This window comes from Cryptococcus neoformans, chromosome 3, assembly GCF_000149385.1.
Source record: "Cryptococcus neoformans var. neoformans B-3501A chromosome 3, whole genome shotgun sequence".
NCBI lineage: Eukaryota > Fungi > Basidiomycota > Tremellomycetes > Tremellales > Cryptococcaceae > Cryptococcus > Cryptococcus deneoformans.
In genome coordinates this window covers 154,068-173,871 of record NC_009179.1, presented here as the reverse complement: position 1 = coordinate 173,871, position 19,804 = coordinate 154,068, and the positions used below count along the sequence as shown (strand labels likewise).

Below are 19,804 nucleotides of genomic sequence, written 5' to 3'. Positions count from 1 at the left end.
ACAGCGCAAGCATGGTAAGCAGGCCAGAGAACAGTAACCTGGGACATTTCTCCCAAGAAAGCCCTCTTGAACAGATCCACATCGCAACCGTAAACGTGTACGCTCGTCATCAGATTGGATACCGGAGTCGCTCTGAACAATTGCACGATCACTGACTTTGTCCTGTACAGGAGAAACGGCCATCAGTGGTCCCCCCCAGCTGATCCCAAAAACGTATTCGCCGAGAAACCGTGGTCAGAACGTAAATCCCGTTTGGTCGATGCGCTTTTATCCACAGGCCCACTCGATATCCTCGGCTGTCAGGTGAGCAGCCATCCCCTCGCGGTAGTTGGTTTACCATTTCAGTGGGAATACTGACTTTGTGCATATACAAAGGAAGTCTTCCATGATCAACTTGAAGACTTGCAGGAACTTTTGGGCGAGACGTACTCGCACGTAGGTTCAGGCCGCGATGACGGCAAGCAAGGCGGGGAGTATAGTCCCATCTTTTTCGATCGTACCAAATTCGAACTGGTAAGGTGGGGTACAATGTGGTTATCCCGCACACCCAATGTCCCTGGATCCAAGGGCTGGGATGCTGTACGTCACTATCGCTTTTTCGCATGATTTTTGGTTGATCAAACGGTAACTTGTCATCTTTTTGACTGGCCAAAATCAGGCTTTACCTCGCATTGCGACTCTTCTGACTCTCCGCTACAAAAACAAGGACAAAGGTGGAGAGCTGGTTCATGCTGTCAACACCCACTATGATCATTTGGGAGTGAGAGCTAGAGCGGAAAGTAGTCTCTTAATCAGATCTGCAATTTGGCATTGGGTACATGATGTCGAGCGAAAGGAGAAGCCACCTGTGGTGGCACCAGTGGTCTTTTTTGGTGATTTCAGTAGGTTGATCAAATCGATTGCAGGGTGACGCTGATTGCTAACATTCAATTTCAAGACTCACCGCCGCAAGAGGATGGATACAAGAATATCACCTCCCTCCATCCCTTACCCTCTGGCCAACCATCATTTACCTTCCTTGACAGCTTCACTAACCTTCTCACCTCCTCCTCTTCTTCCGCTTCTGCTTTCTCAACCATCATCCCTCTCCAAACCCGCCCTTACGGCCCCCATCTGACATACACTGATTTCGCCCCTCCCGGCGCTCGAAATGCCACAAGAATCGATTTCGTCATGCTCGGTGCCGAGGTGGACAGTAATGATCCCTCCAAACGAGGAAAATCAAGAGGTGGATGGACGGTTGTGAGGTATGCGTGTGTGGATAACTGGGTGGAAGGGGATATGGAGGGTTGGAATGGGAGGTGGAGTGATCATAGAGCTGTAAGGGTTACGATCGCTAAGCGAAAAGAGTGAATGAAATTTGATTAGGGAAGGAAAGGAACGGAAAGGGGGGGGCCCTCCAAAATGTACAAAGTATATTAACATGTGTGCACCTGGATGCATCAACCAGAAAAATTGTATTTCGTCGAACCAAACCCATCCAATTTTGATCTATCCAGTTCGAGCTAAAAAAAGTCGCAGTTTTCTGATGGGACAAATTACGAATCGGCTCTTAATTGGGTAGCCTTGACCACAACAGGGATCATCTCCCCCGTAGCTAATGGATACGCCTGATGGTGAAGTACTGCAAGCAAGTTGCGCAAAATTGCAGAGTGAGCCGTTAGGGAGATATCTAAAATAGTATTTTAGAACCGCCATTAGTAAGGGATATCCCTGTTCCGCCCCAGGTGGATCAGGCATGCTGGATGGGACACCTACAAGTCTCTTTTGCACCATCTTTACCGAACAATCTATCCATGGCCCTTTGTGCCCTCATCTGCATATGCGCGTCTGTCTCTCGATCGTCCGCCTTCCATAGCTCATCTTCTTCCGTTAACCCTTCTTCGATCTTAAAGTAGGGGAACCTTTTCTGTAATATAGTCTATTTCCACGATTAGTCCGATGCATCTTGTGCGATAATGAATGGAAAAAGAGCGAGAGGGAGAGAATAAGACGGTACAAAGGAAAGGGAAAGAAAGAAAAAGAATGCGAGAGAGAGAGGAAGTGACTCACCTTGGTCGACCGCTTATCACAAGTATGCCCGCCATACACCTCCCTCCAATCTTCCCAAACTTCCGGCGCCCTCCCCAGCAACGCCCCCCAACTCTCTTCCAACGTTTGACCCGTCCTTATCATCGGGGAGACGTACCATCTCATCTCTTCTGACTTGATTGGTGCGCCCAAGGGAGCTTCGGCCACCCAGCAACGGTTTACAGCTTGGGCTTGGGATTTCCCCAAGGGTGTTAGTTCGGGGTCGGGACCCCAGGTGATTTGATCGTCGTTGTTGAGATAGGTCCAGTACTCTTCCCATTTCTGGTAATGCATCAAGTCAAAAAAGTGAGGTGTTAGATAAGAATAGTTGATTTTGCAAAATACTAGACTTACGTCTAAGCCGTGCTTGGCAGAACCAAAGTTATGCCATCCTTGGCCGTGTCTCGCTATCATAGCCACGCTTCAGCCCCAGTTTATTTCCAAGATGACATGACATGCCATCCAAAAAAAGGAGTCACTAACCAAGGAACATTACCTTGTAGTAAACACCCTCGGGCGCTTGATCTTGTAACTTTTTGATCGACGCTTTGAGCTTGTTCCATCTCTCGGGACTAGTATCGATTAATCCAAAGCTTCTCTTCAGCTAAAAACATACAGCAATATAGCAAATAATCATAGAGTGACTGTCAGCCACATCCATAGAGCAGAAGGTTCAAGTTGACAGTGATAATGGGTGGGGCCTTTAGTGTAAAGAGAGGTGGGGATGGTGCGAGCAAAGCTTACAAGGTCTTCAAACTTGATATGCTTGGGTTGAGGCCCGTTCTGGATAAAGTATCCTTGGACGATCTGTCAATTAGTTGCTTATCAGCTCTGACATTTCTCCCCTTTTCCTCTCATTGTCCAGAGAACGAACACACCTCATAGCGGAAATCATGAGGCCTCTCCTCCAAGGTTGGGCTCGTCGCTGGTCCGCCAGACTCGGTGGACGCGACAGGCGGATTGTCGGGTTGATGCACCATTGTTTTGTATTTTACTTTGGTATTTTTGTTGTTGTGGAGCGTAAGAGTAAGAGAAATGAGGTGAAGATATCAAAAACGATCAAAGGTATATACAAAGCAGGAAAGATGGATGAGAGATGTATGAATAAGAGCGAGAATAGGAGTGGATAAACTGCTGGGATAGGATAAGTGGAGGCTAAAATGCGTCGTTGATCGGTTCGGACCGAAAGCTCGACTCGAAAGGGGAGGAGGAAGTGTGATACGCTTCCGGCGGGCGAATAATTGAGATGGGAAACGTTCGTTCTTCTACTGTCAGTCGAAGCCGTTTTTTATATCACTTCGCAGCCGCCCTTTCGTATTGAATAATAATCTACATAGGGCGGCCCACTGTTCCTATGAGTAAGATAAGAACACCAAAAAGGAAGGGGAATCCGCTGAAAAATCATCCAGCGGACAAACTAACCGGTCAATCTTTTTCTTTTTTTCTTTCTTTCATGTGGTGCTGCGCTGCTTCTTCTTCGCCCGCCTATGACTGAGAAAGTATATCCCCATAGTACATACACCCACATCACGGGTTTTGTTGATGTGAAGTAACTATGGAGACACACAGCGCCGATCATGACATCATACTATGCATAAAAAATAGATGGAAAATTCTGGACCTGGAGACATTGCAGCGCTGGATGAGATGGAGTTATCACTGATGGTGTCTGTTGACAACCTTGATACATAACTAAGGAAGGAGAAAGATTGCCACCGATCACACATTATCATGCTGCATGCTATTATACCGTTTACACCTTTATACTAATACGGGATCAGGATTTTTCTCCCCTCAGTTCCCAATGACTTCCCGCCCAACTGGATATATACCCCCTTACTTTACCAAAGTCTTGAGCCATAAGTTCCCCCATTAGGGTTAACAGCATCTAAGAATCCATTGAAATTGTCCGACGTTGTTCCGCAAGGACTTGCAGCTCTAATTTGTTGTGCCTGTTGGTTTTTTGCATGTGTTAAAAAGAATGAGATGAATTGGATGATTAGCTCACATGTAACGGCGGGAAGGGAAGGGTGGAAGGACAGGATTGATGGAGGAGGGGAAGCAAGGGGCTTACCTCGGGCATCCAATTCTCAAGCTGCTTTATACGTTTCGCATTGGCTGGGTGAGTAGAAAGAAAGTCGACTGACAGGCCTTTACCGCCTTCGGAAGCTGACATGCGTTGCCACATTTTTGAAGATTCAGTAGGATCGAAGCACGCTCGTCTGTTTGCCAGTTTACCGGGGAAAGGGGGGAATTCATGTGTCAGTTCAGATTTTGGAAATAATAAATGACGATTATATACGGGAAACGGAAAGGAATGAGATGTATACGTACGACATGAGACGGAGACCGATAAAGTCGGCTTCACTCTCATTCTTTCTCGAGTTCGGCAACCTAACAAGTACACGCACCGTCAATTTGGGATCCAAGATGAGACGAAAAAAAGAGATTGATGTAACTTACTGCAGCATAAAAGTCAAGAGTAGACGACTAACACCTACATCAAGCCCAAGAGTCTCCAACAAAAGCCCAAGAGCAAAGAGAACCTTCATAGAGCTCATCCTCTCCGCAGGATGCCTAGCCACTTGATGCGCGATTTCGTGCCCAAGAACAGTGGCCAATCCATCATCGTTGGCACTGACGGGCAAGATACCTGTAAAGACAAAGATCTTCCCACCAGGGAGGACGAAAGCGTTCTTGGTTTTCTTGTCGTCAATGACATATACCTATCAAAATCGAGTATGAGCCAGTGCCAAGGATAGATATGGAAGCATATGCTAGATTAGGTTCAGACACATACCTCCCATTCCGTATCTTTCCCTTCCCTCACCTCCTTACCACCCTCTCCACCTCCCATAAATATATCCTTCACATCCACTCCTCCACCCCAAGCGGGCACTGTCCCCTCAATAGCACCCATCTCTCCACTCGACTTGACCCTGCCCAATCCACTCGATTCGATGATACGAGTTGCAACCTTCCTTACCCGTTTGCTTATCGGGTGATTAGGAGGGAGGAGGGCGCGGTCATATTCTGATAATGTTTGGAGCTGGGTTTGACGTCCCAGTTCACGTTCTTGGGCTTCGTCAACATCTATGAAACGTAATCTTCCTGTTTCGGGAACTCGTTCAAGACTAAACAAAGAAAGGAATGTGTCATAAGCAAGCCTTTTCATTTTGTTGTTACCAGATAAGCACCAACTCACTGGGTCACATAATAAATACCTCCACCACCAATCCCAATCCCATAGACCCACACAGCTCTATCCCCTCCCATTCTCCGTTTAACATACTGCCAAAGTGTGGGGCCGCCTCCACTAGGACCTGGGGATCCGCCAAAACTCGGTCTTTGGTCGAAACGCTCGTACTTTGCGTACGAGGGGCGGGTGGTGTGGAGGGCACGAGAGATGGGGGCGGACCGAGTCAGAGAGGGTGGAAAGGCGGTCCTGGAGCGGGGAAGGGGAAGAGTTGGTGGGCAATGGTTGGTGAGTGGGGTCGACCGGAGAATTGAAAGTCTGGTTGATGTTCGAGATATGCTCGACCACATGGTGTGCTGCTAGGAAGATAGAGATGGCAGAGGAAAGAGTATGCAGAAGTGACAGCGAACAAAGAAAAAGCGTCTGTTGAAATGAAATACGTTTCCGATGACGCTGACGGATCTCCCCCGGCGAGACGCTGTCGATCATTTGCCGATGGTGGAGGTCTAGGCCGCGTGCCTTCTCCAACCATGCCTATGCTTCTGACAAAACAACAGGCATGTCTAACAAGGCGCGCGGCGCGTCATTAGGAACAACGGGCTATCGAGCGAGCGGTGAATGGAGGTAAATCAAGCCAACCGACGAGCACAACGTATTAATCCAGAATCGATCCTCCATCTCAATAAACAACACCAACGACTGCAACGGCAACCTACAGATAGACCCAAGAGATGCCCTCTGATTTGTGCTATTGGCTTATATCAGCCCCTCTCAAGGATGGTGATCCCGATGTCATGCTCAACGAAGTCAGGCAGGAGATCCCGGGCGTCTTTGCTGCTAAATGGGAGATACCCGAGCTCAAGGTGCGTCGTTTCGCAAAGATGCTAGCAGATTGGATGTATTAGGTAGATAGAAGTGACTAATGATGGGAGTAACGCCACGGAATACTAGGCTGGAACACTATCTTCCCTCTTAACCCTCTCTGACTCTCTCCCCAAGATTGATTCTGCATTCACAACCACTGCTTCCAAACTGCTCGACCAACTCCGTTCATTAGTGGATAATGATAATGGCAAAATCGCACAGCATGCGAGGGTGAATGACCGTCCGGCGGAGGAGTATTTGATGGCTGGAGGGGATGGGTTCAAATGGGATAAAGGAAGGTGGGGTGAGGGAGGCAAGGTGACGGAAGTCGTTGGAGCGTTAAGTAAGGTAAGTTGTGATTGGATTTTTTGGCATGGCATTTGGAAATGTGATAAATAATGATTAAAACTGAGGGCTGACTGGACTTGGGGTCTGTGTGCTATTTAGGAGATGGCCGTTATCGAAGCTACGCAAAGGGAAAAGGCGCAATCTTATAACCTTGCCAAGGGCGGCTTGACAACCCTTCAACGAAAGCAAATGTATGTCACTGCCCTCTCTAACAATTGCTGTGGCTGCCGCACACTGATAATGTCACAAAAGTGGTAACCTTTCTCAACGGTCATTGCTGGACATTGTAAAGAAGGAGCACCTGGTAGAAGATAGCGAATATCTTGAAACTCTTATCGTCGCCGTTCCAAAGTGAGTCTTTTCATTCAGTCCTCACACCTGTTGGGGGAGAGCGGAGGGACCGTATCCGTATCCGTGCTCTTATCTGACGAAGCGTGGCAGGAACCTCGCAAAGGACTGGTCCAATAAGTATGAACGTTTGACAAGCATGGTCGTGCCCCGCAGCTCCCAGTGAGTGTTTTTGTCAGGGAAAATGTTGTAACTGCGAGACTGACGATATTGTTTCTACAATGTTCAGACAAATCGCTTCGGATGATGAGTATGTTTTGCAGACTGTAACCGTATTTAAAAAGGTCCGAGACGATTTTATCCACAAGTGTCGAGAAAACAAGCAAGTTTTTTCTTTCTCTATCCCTTCAGTGAATAAAGGGGACACATAGACTAATGTTAGGTGACAGATTTATTGTTAGAGACTTTACTTGGGACGATTCGGCACTTGAGAAGCAAAGGAGGCAGCTTGCAGAGCTGGAGATAGAGGAGAAGGAGTTATGGGTGAGTATGCCTTCTTTCTCCTCCCCATCCCTCCCGCCTCCTCAAAAAGAGGAAAACGTCATTTGGGTCCCCATCTGACACACTTGGGTCGTAGACTGGGCTGTTACGCTTGACAAGAATAAACTTTTCAGAGGCCTATCAAATCCTTGCACACCTCAAGACAGTCCGTCTCTTTGTTGAGAGTGTACTCCGGTACGGTTTACCTGCAGACTACGCCGGTGTCATCATCAAAGTACGTCTCCTTCCGTGCTTCTACTCGTATTCCTTGCTAAAAACGGTTACTAACCCTTTTCTTTCTTTCTTGCCCTACTTCTCTCATTCTCGTTTCCTCCGCCTCCGTAGCCCGATCGCAAAACGGCAGCGAAAACTCTCCGATCCATAACAACCCATTACGCTTACCTCAACAATTCTTCTCGCGACTCTTCTGCCCGGAAGGGTAAAGGAAAAGGCTCCTCATCAGCAATGGGAGATGATGTCGGTGGAGAGTGGGCGAGTGTGATGGAGGCAGAGTATTATGATATCGTGTTGTTTGAGATTCCTATGGTTATTTGCTAAAGATCAAAGAGATTAAAAGAATGATACATTTCTTTTTTCTTTTTTTTTTGATGTAAATCCCGTTGTGTTTTATCGATGGATGATGGCTTTGATAGACAGTGGAGATGGGCCGTTGCGAGCTCTAAGCAAGACACCTCTTTTATTACCACTGTTATTACTCTGTATCGGCCGTTCTTTTTCCTCTATCCCTTCTTTTGAGACCGGTCGCGCCACCGCCGGAAGGAGATGTAGTTGGCGTAACAGAGAAACAGGTATTATGAGACAGAGATATGATAGATACGTGAGGTAGTCGGTAAGACCCGAATCGAAAGTCGGCATATCCTCGTCAATAAAAATCGAGGCCACCTGACGGGGCAAGTGCAGTTTTTAAAAAGGAGAAAAGCCAGAGAGGAAATAACAATAGGGATAAACTAAATACATAGTAGTACCAATTGTTATTGCTGGGTGGCAGTCAGGTGGACGCATTCTCGACGGCATAGCACGGCATTCTTTCCAGGCACCGACTAATCTTACTTGTAATCAAATCCTCATCTCATTAGCAACTGGAGTTTTCGATTAGGGCCTCTTATAAGAATAAAAGTGGTGATCTCATGACGGGGGAATAGCCTCCCGTCTCCGGTCCGGCTATTCGTGGCTCGGGCCGAAAATAGTCGGGCGAACACAGCGAACACTCTGATGTCGACATCGGGTGGATGTCTCGGCGTGCGATAGATACTGATATATATCTACGGAGAAAAGACGGTCTAGCAGTTTTCAAACTTTTGGTTTCTAATCATCCATTCAACTATATTATTTATCTATAAACTGAGTAACAAATAGCCCATAAACAAAACAGCAATCATGGCCGAGTTCCACTTTCTTAACAAGACTCAACCACCTCAGGTTACGAAACTCAACCTCCCAGACAACACATCATGCATCCTGCTCAAGAAAAGAAACATTGTAGTCAAGCCCAGGCCCATGCCTATTCTCCAGCCGGACGGCGTCTTGGTCAAAGTTGTCGCTACAGATAAGTTAATTCACTGTGAGGAGTACGATAAAACAGCTGGAAAGCTAACATGTCTTTTGATCCTTTCACGTATCTGCGGTTCTGATTTGCACAACTACCTTGCCGGAGGAGTCGGCGGCCGTCCTGTTACTGAGCCTATTGTGATGGGCCACGAGAGTTCGGGAGAGGTCATCGCTGTTGGAGATCTGGTCAAAACCCACAAAGTCGGGGACCGTGTCGCCAGTAAGTGAAATGGTTGAAGCCAGATATATGAGAGACTCATGTGGGTTTTGTTTTGGGCATTTAGTCGAGCCTGGATTGCCTTGTAGAAGGTGTATCAACTGTAAAGAGGGAAAAGTCAACATCTGTTTGAGTAGGTATTCTCCTGTGAGGTTTTATAAACGAAATCAAGGCTAAGGCATCATCTAGACATGCACTACTGCGGTGCTCCGGGATCAGTCGGATCTCTCTCCAGGTACGCCCCAGTTTCGTTTAAGAAGAAGCCAAGTTGTTGACCCGATACCCTCAGGTACTTCGCCCTACCCGCTGATATGGCGCCCCATATTCCTGACCATCTTTCATGGGAAGAAGCTGGATGTATTCAGCCCCTTGCCGTAAGTTTAAATTTTGCTTCTTATTCGTACAGTGAAGGCCCAGTGAGACTCATTTAGATGATGAATAGGTTGGTATTCAGGTTGGAAAGCGAGTCGACCTTCGCCCCCACAAGACCGTCGCCATCTTGCAAGTTCTTTCATCCTCAAAAAAGCTAATATGTTCTGACTATGTATCCTGCGTAGTGGTTGCGGTCCCATCGGCCTCATCTCAGCTGCTGTAGCTCACGCCTATTCTGCCCGCAAAATTATTGCTTTCGACAATAATCCCCAACGAGTCGAATTCGCCAAAAAATACATTTCACCTCTTACCGGTAAACCCATTATCGATCACGTCTTCCTCGTCAAAGATTTACCCACTTCTTCACTGAAAGGTAGCCACGCCAATGGTGATCACGCCAATGGTAACGGTAGCATGGCCAATGGGGACACGGAAACCCTTGCTCATGCTCTGGGGGAAGATGGGTCCGGTGCCGGGATGGGTGATGGCGAGATACTCGACGAAGACCATGAGGAGACTATCGGTGACAAGAAATGGGAATGGGCCAAGAAGATTGTAGCCGGTTTTGTTCAAGAAGCGGGGCTGACGGCCGAGGAAGGTGTGGATAGGGTTGTGGAAGCTACTGGGGCGGAAGATTGCATGCTCATGGGTATCGCCATTGCGAAGCAAGGTGGAAACTGTAAGTCAACCCCTTACCATCACCTTTGCTCATTCATGGTGCTGATCCAACCCTATCATAAGATCTCGCGGTCGGCTTGGGTCACATCCAGACCAATTGCTTCCCCACCCTCGCTGTTACCAACAAGGAAATCAATGTCATGGGTATCACCCGATACACGGCCTCCTGCTTCCCCTCTGCCCTTGATCTCCTTTCTCGAGGCGTGGTCGATGTCAAGCAGCTCATTACTAAGACCTTCCCTTTGACGCAGAGTACAGAGGCGTTTGAGGCCGTAGCGGCTGGACAGGATATGAAGGTCGTTATCAAGAACCAGGAGGGGTTTGACAATTAGGTTTTGATTTGTAACTAAATCTTTGGGCACTGGGCTAGCGAATGATGTTTGAGGCCGTGCATCACAGGGTGTAGAGATGTTGTTGTAGAGGGTAGAGGTGTGAAGATTAATTCGACTTTTCGGGCTTGAAAATGCAAAAGGAATTTTTACATTACTGACTTACTTGTCGAAAGCAAGTCTCGGATTCCAAAGGAAGAAGACAAAGGATGTTCTCATACTGATGGCTCATCTGCTCCTCATCTTGAAGCATTTCTTATTAATGGCCAAAGTCAGTTACATCTCATCTCTGCTTTTCTTTTTTCCTCGGATAATTGGACATAACCAACCAGATGTCAAAAAAACCTACCGAACTCGAAGCAGCCGCCCTCACCTCTTCCTGGTCAACCGCCCAACAGGCAGCTCTGTACCATATTCACCTAGCCCAGCAAACAGAGAGGGATGAGCAGGAAGCACTGAAGAAACAGGAGAAAAAGGAGGAGAAGAAGATGAAGGAGATGGCCAGGCCGGAGGATGTGGACGGGGGTGAGATTGTTGATGGTTGGGTGGGTCCATTTCCTCCCTCTTTCCTCCTCTCCCTTTTCGTTCTTACAATCGCCCTTTCTTCGCAGACCACCCCTGTGGGGCTGCGATCAGCATGATGGGGGCTAATGAGATTGTGCAATGGGATAGATCAAAGGATTATGTCCGCCCCTATACGATTTTTTGGATCTCCTGGGCCCTCCGCACATACTCATCTGTATCTTCATCGTACTCCATTTTGTCTATTGGTCAGTTCACACGGGTCAACGACTGGCAATCTTCTCGTAATCTCACTCCAACTAACAGAAAGCTCTTCATGCATGCAGGTACGCAGCCCCATGGTATCTTCATTTCCTCATACCATGGATGGAGATCTACTTCATTCCCATGTACTGTAGCTATAGATCTATCATATCGGGGCAAGAAAGGGTATTATGGTGAGCTCTCTTCTCTTCCTTGTGACATGTCTGTCTTCTGTAGAATCGATGAAATCAATTTATCTATGGAACGTGACTGACAATTACTTGCTGATCTGCGATGAGGGGACAGGTTGTCGTACTGGTCAATCCTGTCTGTGGTGGAGTACCTTGAGCTCTTACTTTTCAGAGATCAAACGAGATCGCTCACTTGGTGGCCCAAGGTATGGGATTCTCCTTCTCTGCACTATCTTGTCCCTCCTCATGGATTCAAATAATATACCTGAAACTGATGGATAAGCTACCAGCTTAAAGTCTTGTTTTGTGTCACGATGTATTGCATAATTGAAAATGAAGATGTACTCGACTCAAAAGGCAAAGTGAAGAATAAGAAGCCAGTTTATGTGAGTTGAAGTATTATACATTTTTACTGGCAGTGACTGTAGCAGAAAGAGAGAACCAGACGAATAGGGAGGAAGAGATTAGATTGGGCAAATGGTTGAAGTGTTGACCTTCAGAGTAGGCAGCCATCAAACTTTTTGAGAAGTTCTTACCTAAGCCGAGCAAGGAAAAGAAGAAAGAAGTCAAGAAGGATGAGAAGAGAAAGTCAGATCAAGAAACATAGAGCACATACAAGTTGCATGGCATACAGTCCATTCCCGAAAAGTCCAGAGATCCGAATAGAACCCAAAAATATCATTATACCACAAATTCCCAAAGACAACACATAAAAATCAGAGCAACGATGACTAATGGTACGAGAATGACATGCTGTCAACAAGAGCTTCAACTAGCTTTGTAAAAGGATCAACATCAAGCTGATCAGGGTAATCGTCTCGTCAGCAAAAAGCACTTCGTATATGATGGAATGAAAAAAGCGTACAGGGATAGGTGATCCATCGTGGATAAGAGTTTCGTTTTTCCTATTTTCGGGTATCCACTTATAGCGAGGGTATATTTTATCGTATTGCTGGATTATCACAAAGGTTTGAATTAGCCCTGCTCGGCCGTATTGATCTGGGAGTGGAGACATACCCAGATAATGTGCATGTGGCCCAATACCGCACTGACAGGAGCGTAGTCGTACTGGAAAGTGGGAGGAGGCAAGATCTATGGATAATGATGGGTCAGGGTTGGTTGTCTTTTCTGAGATGCGTGTGAGATTTACTTCAATGATGATACCGCCTTCGGGCATCCATAATTCATGCGCCAACCCATTCCCGTGAATGCCAAGAATGATCTACAGTTACAGGAATTTGGTGAGCAAAACAAAAGCCAGTATTCACAAACATACTCACATCAGCATCCGAAAACATTTCAAACTGCTCCTTCTTCTCCAGATCCTCCAATACAGCATCCACAACCACCGCCTTTTTAGCCTTTTCAATATTCTTCAACTGCTTCAACAGCTGCGTGTGTACTTCCACATCGAATTTTCTCTGCGTCCGCTGCCGATCGACATAGACGATCTTGGGCTTTTTCCCACTTAATCGTAAACCGGGCGCCGAGCGGGTGTATGTGCGAATACCGTAATGTGATAGAAGGGCGTGGCGGGTCGGGAAGAAGAAGGATGGCGAAGAGGCGAGTCTATATGCGTCAACGGCCATTTTGAACCATTGACGCGCGAGAAGGTTGTGTCTATGGGCGGTGTTGCGATCCACAAGGAGAACTTGAGTTGAATTAGCGATAGGCAGACGAGCTGTGGGGGATGTTCACATACCTCTCTCAAAGTAGATCCACGTATCTTGGCTAGTCATTTGAGTCCATTCCTCCGGTTCGATCAATTTGTCTAAGAGAAAATGAGCATTGGATCGAGGGTTCAACAGATTTTGTTTCGACTGACCATCACCAAATAAAGCCTCCGCCACTGCTCTCGGCAACCCATATCGGGCATCCCAATTATAGTCCCAAGCAATTACCAGTCTGTCCGGCAATTCTCCATCACCACCATATGTCACCAAACCCTGCCTCGTATCCTGACCTTGGTCTTGACCTTGTGATTGGATGGACGTCGGAAGAGGTGGCACGGATGATAGGACGCTCAGACTCCCTAACAGAGCTTCGGCTACCATGTGGTATAGCCACTTGTAGCCTGACCACTTGCCATCCCATCCATCGTTGAAAAATACTATGTATGTCAGATTTAACTTAAACAATAAGAATGTACACGTTGCCTACAGGTAATGCCATGCAGTTCTTTAATTTCCACATCCGGCTTCGCCTGAGCCTCCTTCGGACTGCCATCTTCACCATCATAGAACACCATCTCCTTCCAGTTCACCCTCTCCACACTCTGAGTTCCAGAGTTGGAGCGAGAGAGAGTCAAAAGCCGATCGGTCTGCGGTATTTCACTCTCATCCTCCAATACATCTATGATGATCGATTAAGTCAGCCCGATCATCCCTCTCACCTGATAATAACGCCTTCTAAAAATCAAGAGCTTACAAAAAGTGCGATTCCTGTACCAAACATTATCAAGCACAGTAAACCCTGGTAATCCGCTGACCAATGTGGTGGGACCATGTGATAACACTTGCGAAGGAAGAGAAGATGCGGCGAGAGCAGAGGGGAGGAGCCCAACGGCGAGGAACAAAACGAGAGCTGCCCTCATTATGAATGGTTACGTTGGCGATTATAGAATGGCGTGAATACGATAGTGAGTGTTAATAATTATTCGATGGCATGTCTGTTGAGCCAGGAGATGGATAGGTGAACGTTGTGTGGTGGAAAGAGAACGGGGTTGGTGTCGAGAGTCAGGAAAAAAGTGAAGTGCGTCATGCTGCATCCATCTCTCTTGTCAGTAAGTCGACATAGGGACATTGTCTCCTTGAACTTTATACTGGCGTCCGGCATTCAATAATGGTCGCAGAGTTTGAAAATCGGAAGTTCTTTCAAACTCAGAAGTCAGTAATTTGATGCACTGATAATCAACGGAATGATTAACCCGGAACAATCTTATCAAGCTGCGCACCGGGCGGTCTTCAAGCTGCGGCCTACCAAGACCCTAAGATACGTAGGACAAACAACACAGCCCTGCTCTTATTTTTTCTTTATGGCACCATATTAACATGCATAACAAGATATCATCATCGTCAACATCGTCTAGAGTACTGTCCATTTCCCTCCGCAATTACACAGCACTATTACTACCATTCTACAACACTCCCTACGCAAACTACAGAGTCGGAGCAATGAATCACCTGGGCCTACCCGTATAACTGCCAATCATATTTGGATTCGACGCCCCAGAATCCACTGGGGCAAAGACTGATTTCGCCATCACCTCCAAGAGGATATACGTCCGTCTGAGAGCTATATTCTTCCCAATGAGTAGAGGAGCGTTTCCACCAGTTGGATCCGTGGCCGTGAGAATCGTGAGTATCATAAGAGTAGTGTGAACTATGAGAAGATTGAGTGGGAATGGTGCAAGCGCGTTTGGTGGATGATGAGGAAGGGTTGGGATCAAGACTAGTGATGAATGCCACCCAGTGCGAGAGAATGCTATCCTCCTGTTTTATATATTAGCTTTACCCTTCTGCAGAGACACAGTTAAGGGTGACTTACAAAGTCTGAAGTGTTGGTAGAAGCTGAAGAAGCGGTATCGAAAGTTGGGTAAATGTCGTCCTCATGGCAAACAACCCCAGTCTTTTGACAGTAACCCGAGTCATTGTCAGGATAGCTCACTCCTTGCCTCCATTCCCCAACCCAAACCTTTCCGCCGGCTTCTTTCCACTTGAGAGCAACATCCCTATTTGGGCACTTCCAAGTCCCGTCAGTTACAGCACGCTCAAACGTCTCACGGAAGGTATCTCCATCGGGGCCATAGCTGTCTGAAGAGTTGGCGCTGGGAAGAGCATAATAAGGACTGGAAACAAGGGCTTCAGCACGGTCAGTGCCGACGAGAGCAGCGGCTGTAGCATAGTATGTGTCATTTGACAGAGGGACGTGAGTGGGAAAGATGGAGGAAATGGAGGAGCCACCTTCGTTCTTGACAGTAGTGATGAGAAGAGGCAGGGAGTTGGGAGTGAATGTCAGATCAGAGGGCGAATTGAATAACGAGGAGGTGGGATCGACGGGAAGACTAGCGGTGCCCCATGTAGGTCGAATAGCTAGCGCGAAGTTAGCCTTGGTAGGATGGCTGTGATCCCGACTTACGTTCGCTGAAGGGTACACCCCAGATGGTATAAGGGACAGTAGCGACAATGGTATCCTGAGCGGCAATCAGAGTAGACACATGGATCTCCCGCAAACATTCGATAGTAGAGCAAGACGACATGGGGGATGCGGAGTAGAAGGCCGTTTGGATGTTGGTGGTGATATCGTGACTCGCGAAGCCGTAAGACTGATCTTGTTAGTCGAGGGTGGCTAATAAAGAGAGTAACATACCATTGGGTCGGACTGAAGAATGGCTGCCCTGAACAAGCCAGCCGCAGCAGGTGCACCCCAAAGAGCTGTTCATCAATTAGCTATTGTTCTACCCTATCAAGATTCCACTCACCTCGAATCAAACCAGCACCAGAACTTTGTCCACCAATAGTGACTTCTGCTCGGTTACCACCAGCATACTCGATATACTGGTTGATAGATTTCAAGCCAAGGATGACGTCCTTCAAACCGAGGTTGGGATCGTCGGTAGTGTTAACGGAAGTGGGAGGAATGAAACCGAGGACACCAAGACTAAAAGTATCGTTAATTGGGCTAAAGCATGTAGGAGGAAATGGGATGTACCGGTACTGTAGAACAACGACAATCATGTCACCCTTGACAGCAAGGTTAGAACCATCCAGACCTGGGCCGGAGGCGCCGCCCTCGACGAAGGAACCACCGTGAATCCTGCATAATTATTAGCTCAATTGTCTTTCCGGTCTTGACCCGACATACCAGACAAAAGTGGGCCAGCCGCCAGTAGGTGCATCGCCTTGAGGCATATATACCGTTGCAAATAGACAGTCTTCCGACTGGCTGCTACCAGTAACATAGGTCCCAGCGTCTTGGGGACAGGAGGGTGGGAGAGATGCAAAAGTCTGATTGCTGCAAAGGACCATCAGCGCCGAATCGCCATTGTTCTTGAAACTCTGACTTACCTGTAGTCCGTAGCAAGCACGGAGTCGGCCCATCGGTCAGCTTTGCCATACCTTACGGTAAAACGGCACGCTCCATTATTAGTCTCGTATCCAGTTGCAGTGAAACCCAGTATAGTCTTGGAGCAACCACTGCTATTAGTTCGAGTAATGGCAACCGAGTGGACAAAAATAAGGGAAGAGAGGAAGAGAAAGAGAAAGAGGAGCATGGATGGGATTACTACTAATAAGATACGTAAAGAGCGAGGTTAGGCAGTAAATGCCGAGCCGTTGCAAAGGCGGGGAGGAATATAAAAATTGGTGGGAAGACATGTTCAGATCGAGGCAACAGCTGGGTTTAAGAAGGATTTCAAGCTGGCGCACGTCTTGAAGTGCACGCTGTTTACCGATGCTAACCAAACAACGGACGAATGATTTGTAATTTCAATTGATCCACGGAGACATCGGCCATCAGCAGGTCGGATAGTATTGAGCATTGTTGGGGAATTCTTCCTCAAGGCTGGGTATAGAGTTTTTTGAACCCCATTCAAGTACCTGATTACAGATCCCATTTCAGGCAAGGCAGCTCGACCTGCGGGCGTATTGATCTTCCCAGCATTGTCAACTTTGGTCCCGCTCGTTCCTCCTGTTTGCCGGGAGGAAAGATGGAGGGCAATGTCTCATCGACAAAAGAATCCTCTTCGAGAATGTCACCGATCGGCATTGGCCACTTGTGCCTTCCGTGCCCTGGTGGCGGAGGCGTTGTTTGCTTTTGATGGGCAGATGGGCGAATGTGTAGCGCGTTGAGGGATGGACGCTTTCTATGCCAATCATGACTCCTTTCGACGCGTCAATACTTGCGAAATACTGCGTGCCGATTGCGGCCGCCCGTGGAGGAGGGCGAGGAACAAGGTACTCGATAGGGAAGAAGGACTTAAATAGGTGGGGATGGGGAGGCGGAGGGTGCCGTGGAGCTGTCCATGGCTGGGGGATGATGGATGTAGGGTGACAAGGTTTGCAGAGATGGAAAGAGCGTTTCACGAACAAAAAGACAAAAGAGATATCGAGACAGGAACTGAGACACCTTAAGACAGGTAATTCAGGAACAGAGGTGGAGGCCGAACGCGATTTAACTGTCCGAGTCGTCAGCGACGATCGATCATTTCTTACCACTTCTCACTCACTCTTCCCTGTATACTTCTGGTCGCCTATGCCTGTTGTAGTGCTACATGTGGTTGCGTCGTTCGGTACAGGAGTTGGGTATTACGTAAGGGATAGGAGGAGCGAGGAGGAAGAGAGTTGTAATGCGGATTAGGATTAGGATTGTAATGGGACTCTCAACCACGGAAGGAGCGGAGCATATCGTATACGTAGCTAGCTCATAGAGCACCATCCATGCCGAGCCATAAGGCTACACCCAGTACTACTAGGCAGACCTCACATAGCTGTTCACCCTACATATAGCTACACCTATACCCCGGTACCTACTAGTGTATGCCAGCCTACTAATACACCTACCTACTGCTGTATACTACACCTACTGCAACACCCTTTCCGCCACATAACCACCATCCCTACGGGAGGGTATAATCCCGATAGCCAGGGGAGTCCTCGTGGTTGGGACTAATCCACCCTTGACGCTACACTGTACATCTAAATGCTCCAACCTATACATTGTTCTCTGTGCATATGCCTCAAGCTTTCAGCCACTAGGCACAAAGCATTCAATCATACCTGAATCCCCAGCGCTCAACTTAATGCTTATCCTCTTCGTGACTTGTCGTTTGTTGTCTGCCTGTTTGTTCATGCCCAAACAGCGACCCTCCACGCATGGTGAACTGTAAGTCCGGCCAAAGATGCTTGTTACCTTCTTGTTTGGTCAACGAGTGACTGGCCTGCAGAAGTCAATGTGCACGATGGTGTGCCCTTTAAACTCAGAGGGCAACGCAGAAGTTTTGACGGCTTTTTACGTAGCTTACTTGTACTATACCTGACATATGAGATCTGGAGTTGACGGGATAACTGACAAGCATGAGTTCATGGTATTTGGCAGATCGCGAAAGGGGACGCCCAAACGTCCCCGCCCAAGCGCTCAAAATCCGCTTGACAGCCATGTTTTCGTTAACCTTTCCTGGTCATGTTTGTACGGCGGAGCTGATCGCTGAGCTTGCAAGGTTTGTGACACTATACTCAGTTACGCGGTTCATTTAGCTTTGCTATAATGACTCACAAATGACTCCCTACTGTTACTGTAGCGGAAGATCAGATGATGATCTGCAGCAATGTCCCAAGAATGTTAACATCGCTAAAGTGTAGAATGCAGAATATCGACTAATGCATTATTATAAGTCGCAAAATTTATCAAGAGGGAACGGCAGCTACCATATCTACAATCTATAAAATGACCTTGGTTCTATCTATCACTGGCCTGGTACTGCCACAATCACCAACCGATTGAAGTCCATATATTCCTCGAATGACGATTCCTGATCGATTTCAGGTTGTCCAATTTTACATTGTGGGGCTGGAATTTGGTATTCGGCTGCAAACATACAGTTGCCTTGAATCAAAGCGTCATAAAGATCGCTACAGTCGGATGCCGGAGCTGCTGGGACAGGAGAAGAGGAATCGACATTTGCTGTTGATGACGAGTCGGTTGCTTGCAGGTCGGTGGCATCAGGAGTTTGGAGGGCGAGTGTTTCCAGGCTAGAGTATGCAGAAGAAGATGTGATAAGGCCGGGAAGTGAAGAAATAGGAAAGGAAGATGACGGGCCGCGTTGCAAGACATTGTTGACAGGCAATCCTAGCTCCTTTATACGGGGTCCACGGTCACTGTCGTCTCGTCCTGCTGCCGTGATGAGGAAAGACCAGAAAGTTACGAAAAGGAAAAATAATATATGGTATAGAGTCTGACCGAAAAAGACACTTGTCATCTATCTAATTAAGCAGGTAGACTAACTCCGTCAAAGATGACCGCTTCTTTGGCATGACCGTCCACATGGACGTGGTTCTCGTCTGGAATGCCGAGAGGTAAAGGACTGTTGTTCGATGATTGTGGGGAGATCGGAGAAAAATTCGATGTCGCTGCCGCAATGCAATTATGAGCAAAATGGTACCCTCAAAGCGATCTCTAGCCTCTTGATCGATTTCCCAGATTTCAGTAGACAGCTATTGGGCATATCGCTCCAGACCTCTTCAAGATTATCCAGGTCGTTGGCCGAAAGGACATCTCCATATTGAGAGTGGAATTTCTTCACAGCTTTATCATTTGCTTCCAAGACCACAGCATCCCACCTGCCGTGTTCATCCTCCATCATCGCTAACAGACAAAAGCT

General features: G+C 47.5%; 7 protein-coding genes across 7 annotated transcripts; 3 read left to right on the top strand and 4 right to left on the bottom strand.

The window, feature by feature from the left end:
• Window positions 1-11: 11 nt before the first annotated feature.
• Window positions 12-1,353, top strand: CNBC0570 (hypothetical protein; the record flags this gene model as incomplete). Its single annotated transcript, XM_771470.1, has 5 exons — window positions 12-97; window positions 171-303; window positions 376-579; window positions 659-881; window positions 938-1,353. 5 exons carry the CDS (start codon window positions 12-14, stop codon window positions 1,351-1,353), a joined length of 1,062 nt encoding a protein of 353 aa, XP_776563.1.
• Window positions 1,354-1,538: 185 nt separating this feature from the next.
• CNBC0560 (hypothetical protein) lies at window positions 1,539-2,633 on the bottom strand (the record flags this gene model as incomplete). Its single annotated transcript, XM_771469.1, has 5 exons — window positions 1,539-1,672; window positions 1,759-1,921; window positions 2,053-2,352; window positions 2,425-2,477; window positions 2,567-2,633. The coding sequence occupies 5 exons, from the start codon at window positions 2,631-2,633 to the stop codon at window positions 1,539-1,541; spliced, it is 717 nt and encodes a 238-aa protein (XP_776562.1).
• Window positions 2,634-3,911: 1,278 nt separating this feature from the next.
• CNBC0550 (hypothetical protein) lies at window positions 3,912-5,616 on the bottom strand (the record flags this gene model as incomplete). Its single annotated transcript, XM_771468.1, has 6 exons — window positions 3,912-4,022; window positions 4,145-4,292; window positions 4,405-4,464; window positions 4,534-4,796; window positions 4,871-5,204; window positions 5,276-5,616. The coding sequence occupies 6 exons, from the start codon at window positions 5,614-5,616 to the stop codon at window positions 3,912-3,914; spliced, it is 1,257 nt and encodes a 418-aa protein (XP_776561.1).
• Window positions 5,617-5,997: 381 nt separating this feature from the next.
• On the top strand, window positions 5,998-7,864 carry CNBC0540 (hypothetical protein; the record flags this gene model as incomplete). Its single annotated transcript, XM_771467.1, has 9 exons — window positions 5,998-6,129; window positions 6,218-6,478; window positions 6,578-6,669; window positions 6,731-6,829; window positions 6,920-6,988; window positions 7,056-7,148; window positions 7,216-7,309; window positions 7,404-7,541; window positions 7,652-7,864. The coding sequence occupies 9 exons, from the start codon at window positions 5,998-6,000 to the stop codon at window positions 7,862-7,864; spliced, it is 1,191 nt and encodes a 396-aa protein (XP_776560.1).
• Window positions 7,865-8,704: 840 nt separating this feature from the next.
• CNBC0530 (hypothetical protein) lies at window positions 8,705-10,474 on the top strand (the record flags this gene model as incomplete). The annotated part of the gene is made up of 7 exons (XM_771466.1): window positions 8,705-9,095; window positions 9,160-9,225; window positions 9,282-9,327; window positions 9,382-9,466; window positions 9,535-9,593; window positions 9,650-10,143; window positions 10,206-10,474. 7 exons carry the CDS (start codon window positions 8,705-8,707, stop codon window positions 10,472-10,474), a joined length of 1,410 nt encoding a protein of 469 aa, XP_776559.1.
• A 1,684-nt stretch (window positions 10,475-12,158) lies between these two features.
• On the bottom strand, window positions 12,159-14,020 carry CNBC0520 (hypothetical protein; the record flags this gene model as incomplete). Its single annotated transcript, XM_771465.1, has 9 exons — window positions 12,159-12,227; window positions 12,293-12,379; window positions 12,445-12,519; window positions 12,578-12,649; window positions 12,708-13,078; window positions 13,130-13,198; window positions 13,253-13,537; window positions 13,588-13,779; window positions 13,855-14,020. 9 exons carry the CDS (start codon window positions 14,018-14,020, stop codon window positions 12,159-12,161), a joined length of 1,386 nt encoding a protein of 461 aa, XP_776558.1.
• Window positions 14,021-14,615: 595 nt separating this feature from the next.
• On the bottom strand, window positions 14,616-16,699 carry CNBC0510 (hypothetical protein; the record flags this gene model as incomplete). The annotated part of the gene is made up of 8 exons (XM_771464.1): window positions 14,616-14,918; window positions 14,974-15,518; window positions 15,565-15,751; window positions 15,796-15,860; window positions 15,908-16,086; window positions 16,138-16,242; window positions 16,291-16,440; window positions 16,494-16,699. 8 exons carry the CDS (start codon window positions 16,697-16,699, stop codon window positions 14,616-14,618), a joined length of 1,740 nt encoding a protein of 579 aa, XP_776557.1.
• Window positions 16,700-19,804: the final 3,105 nt, after the last annotated feature.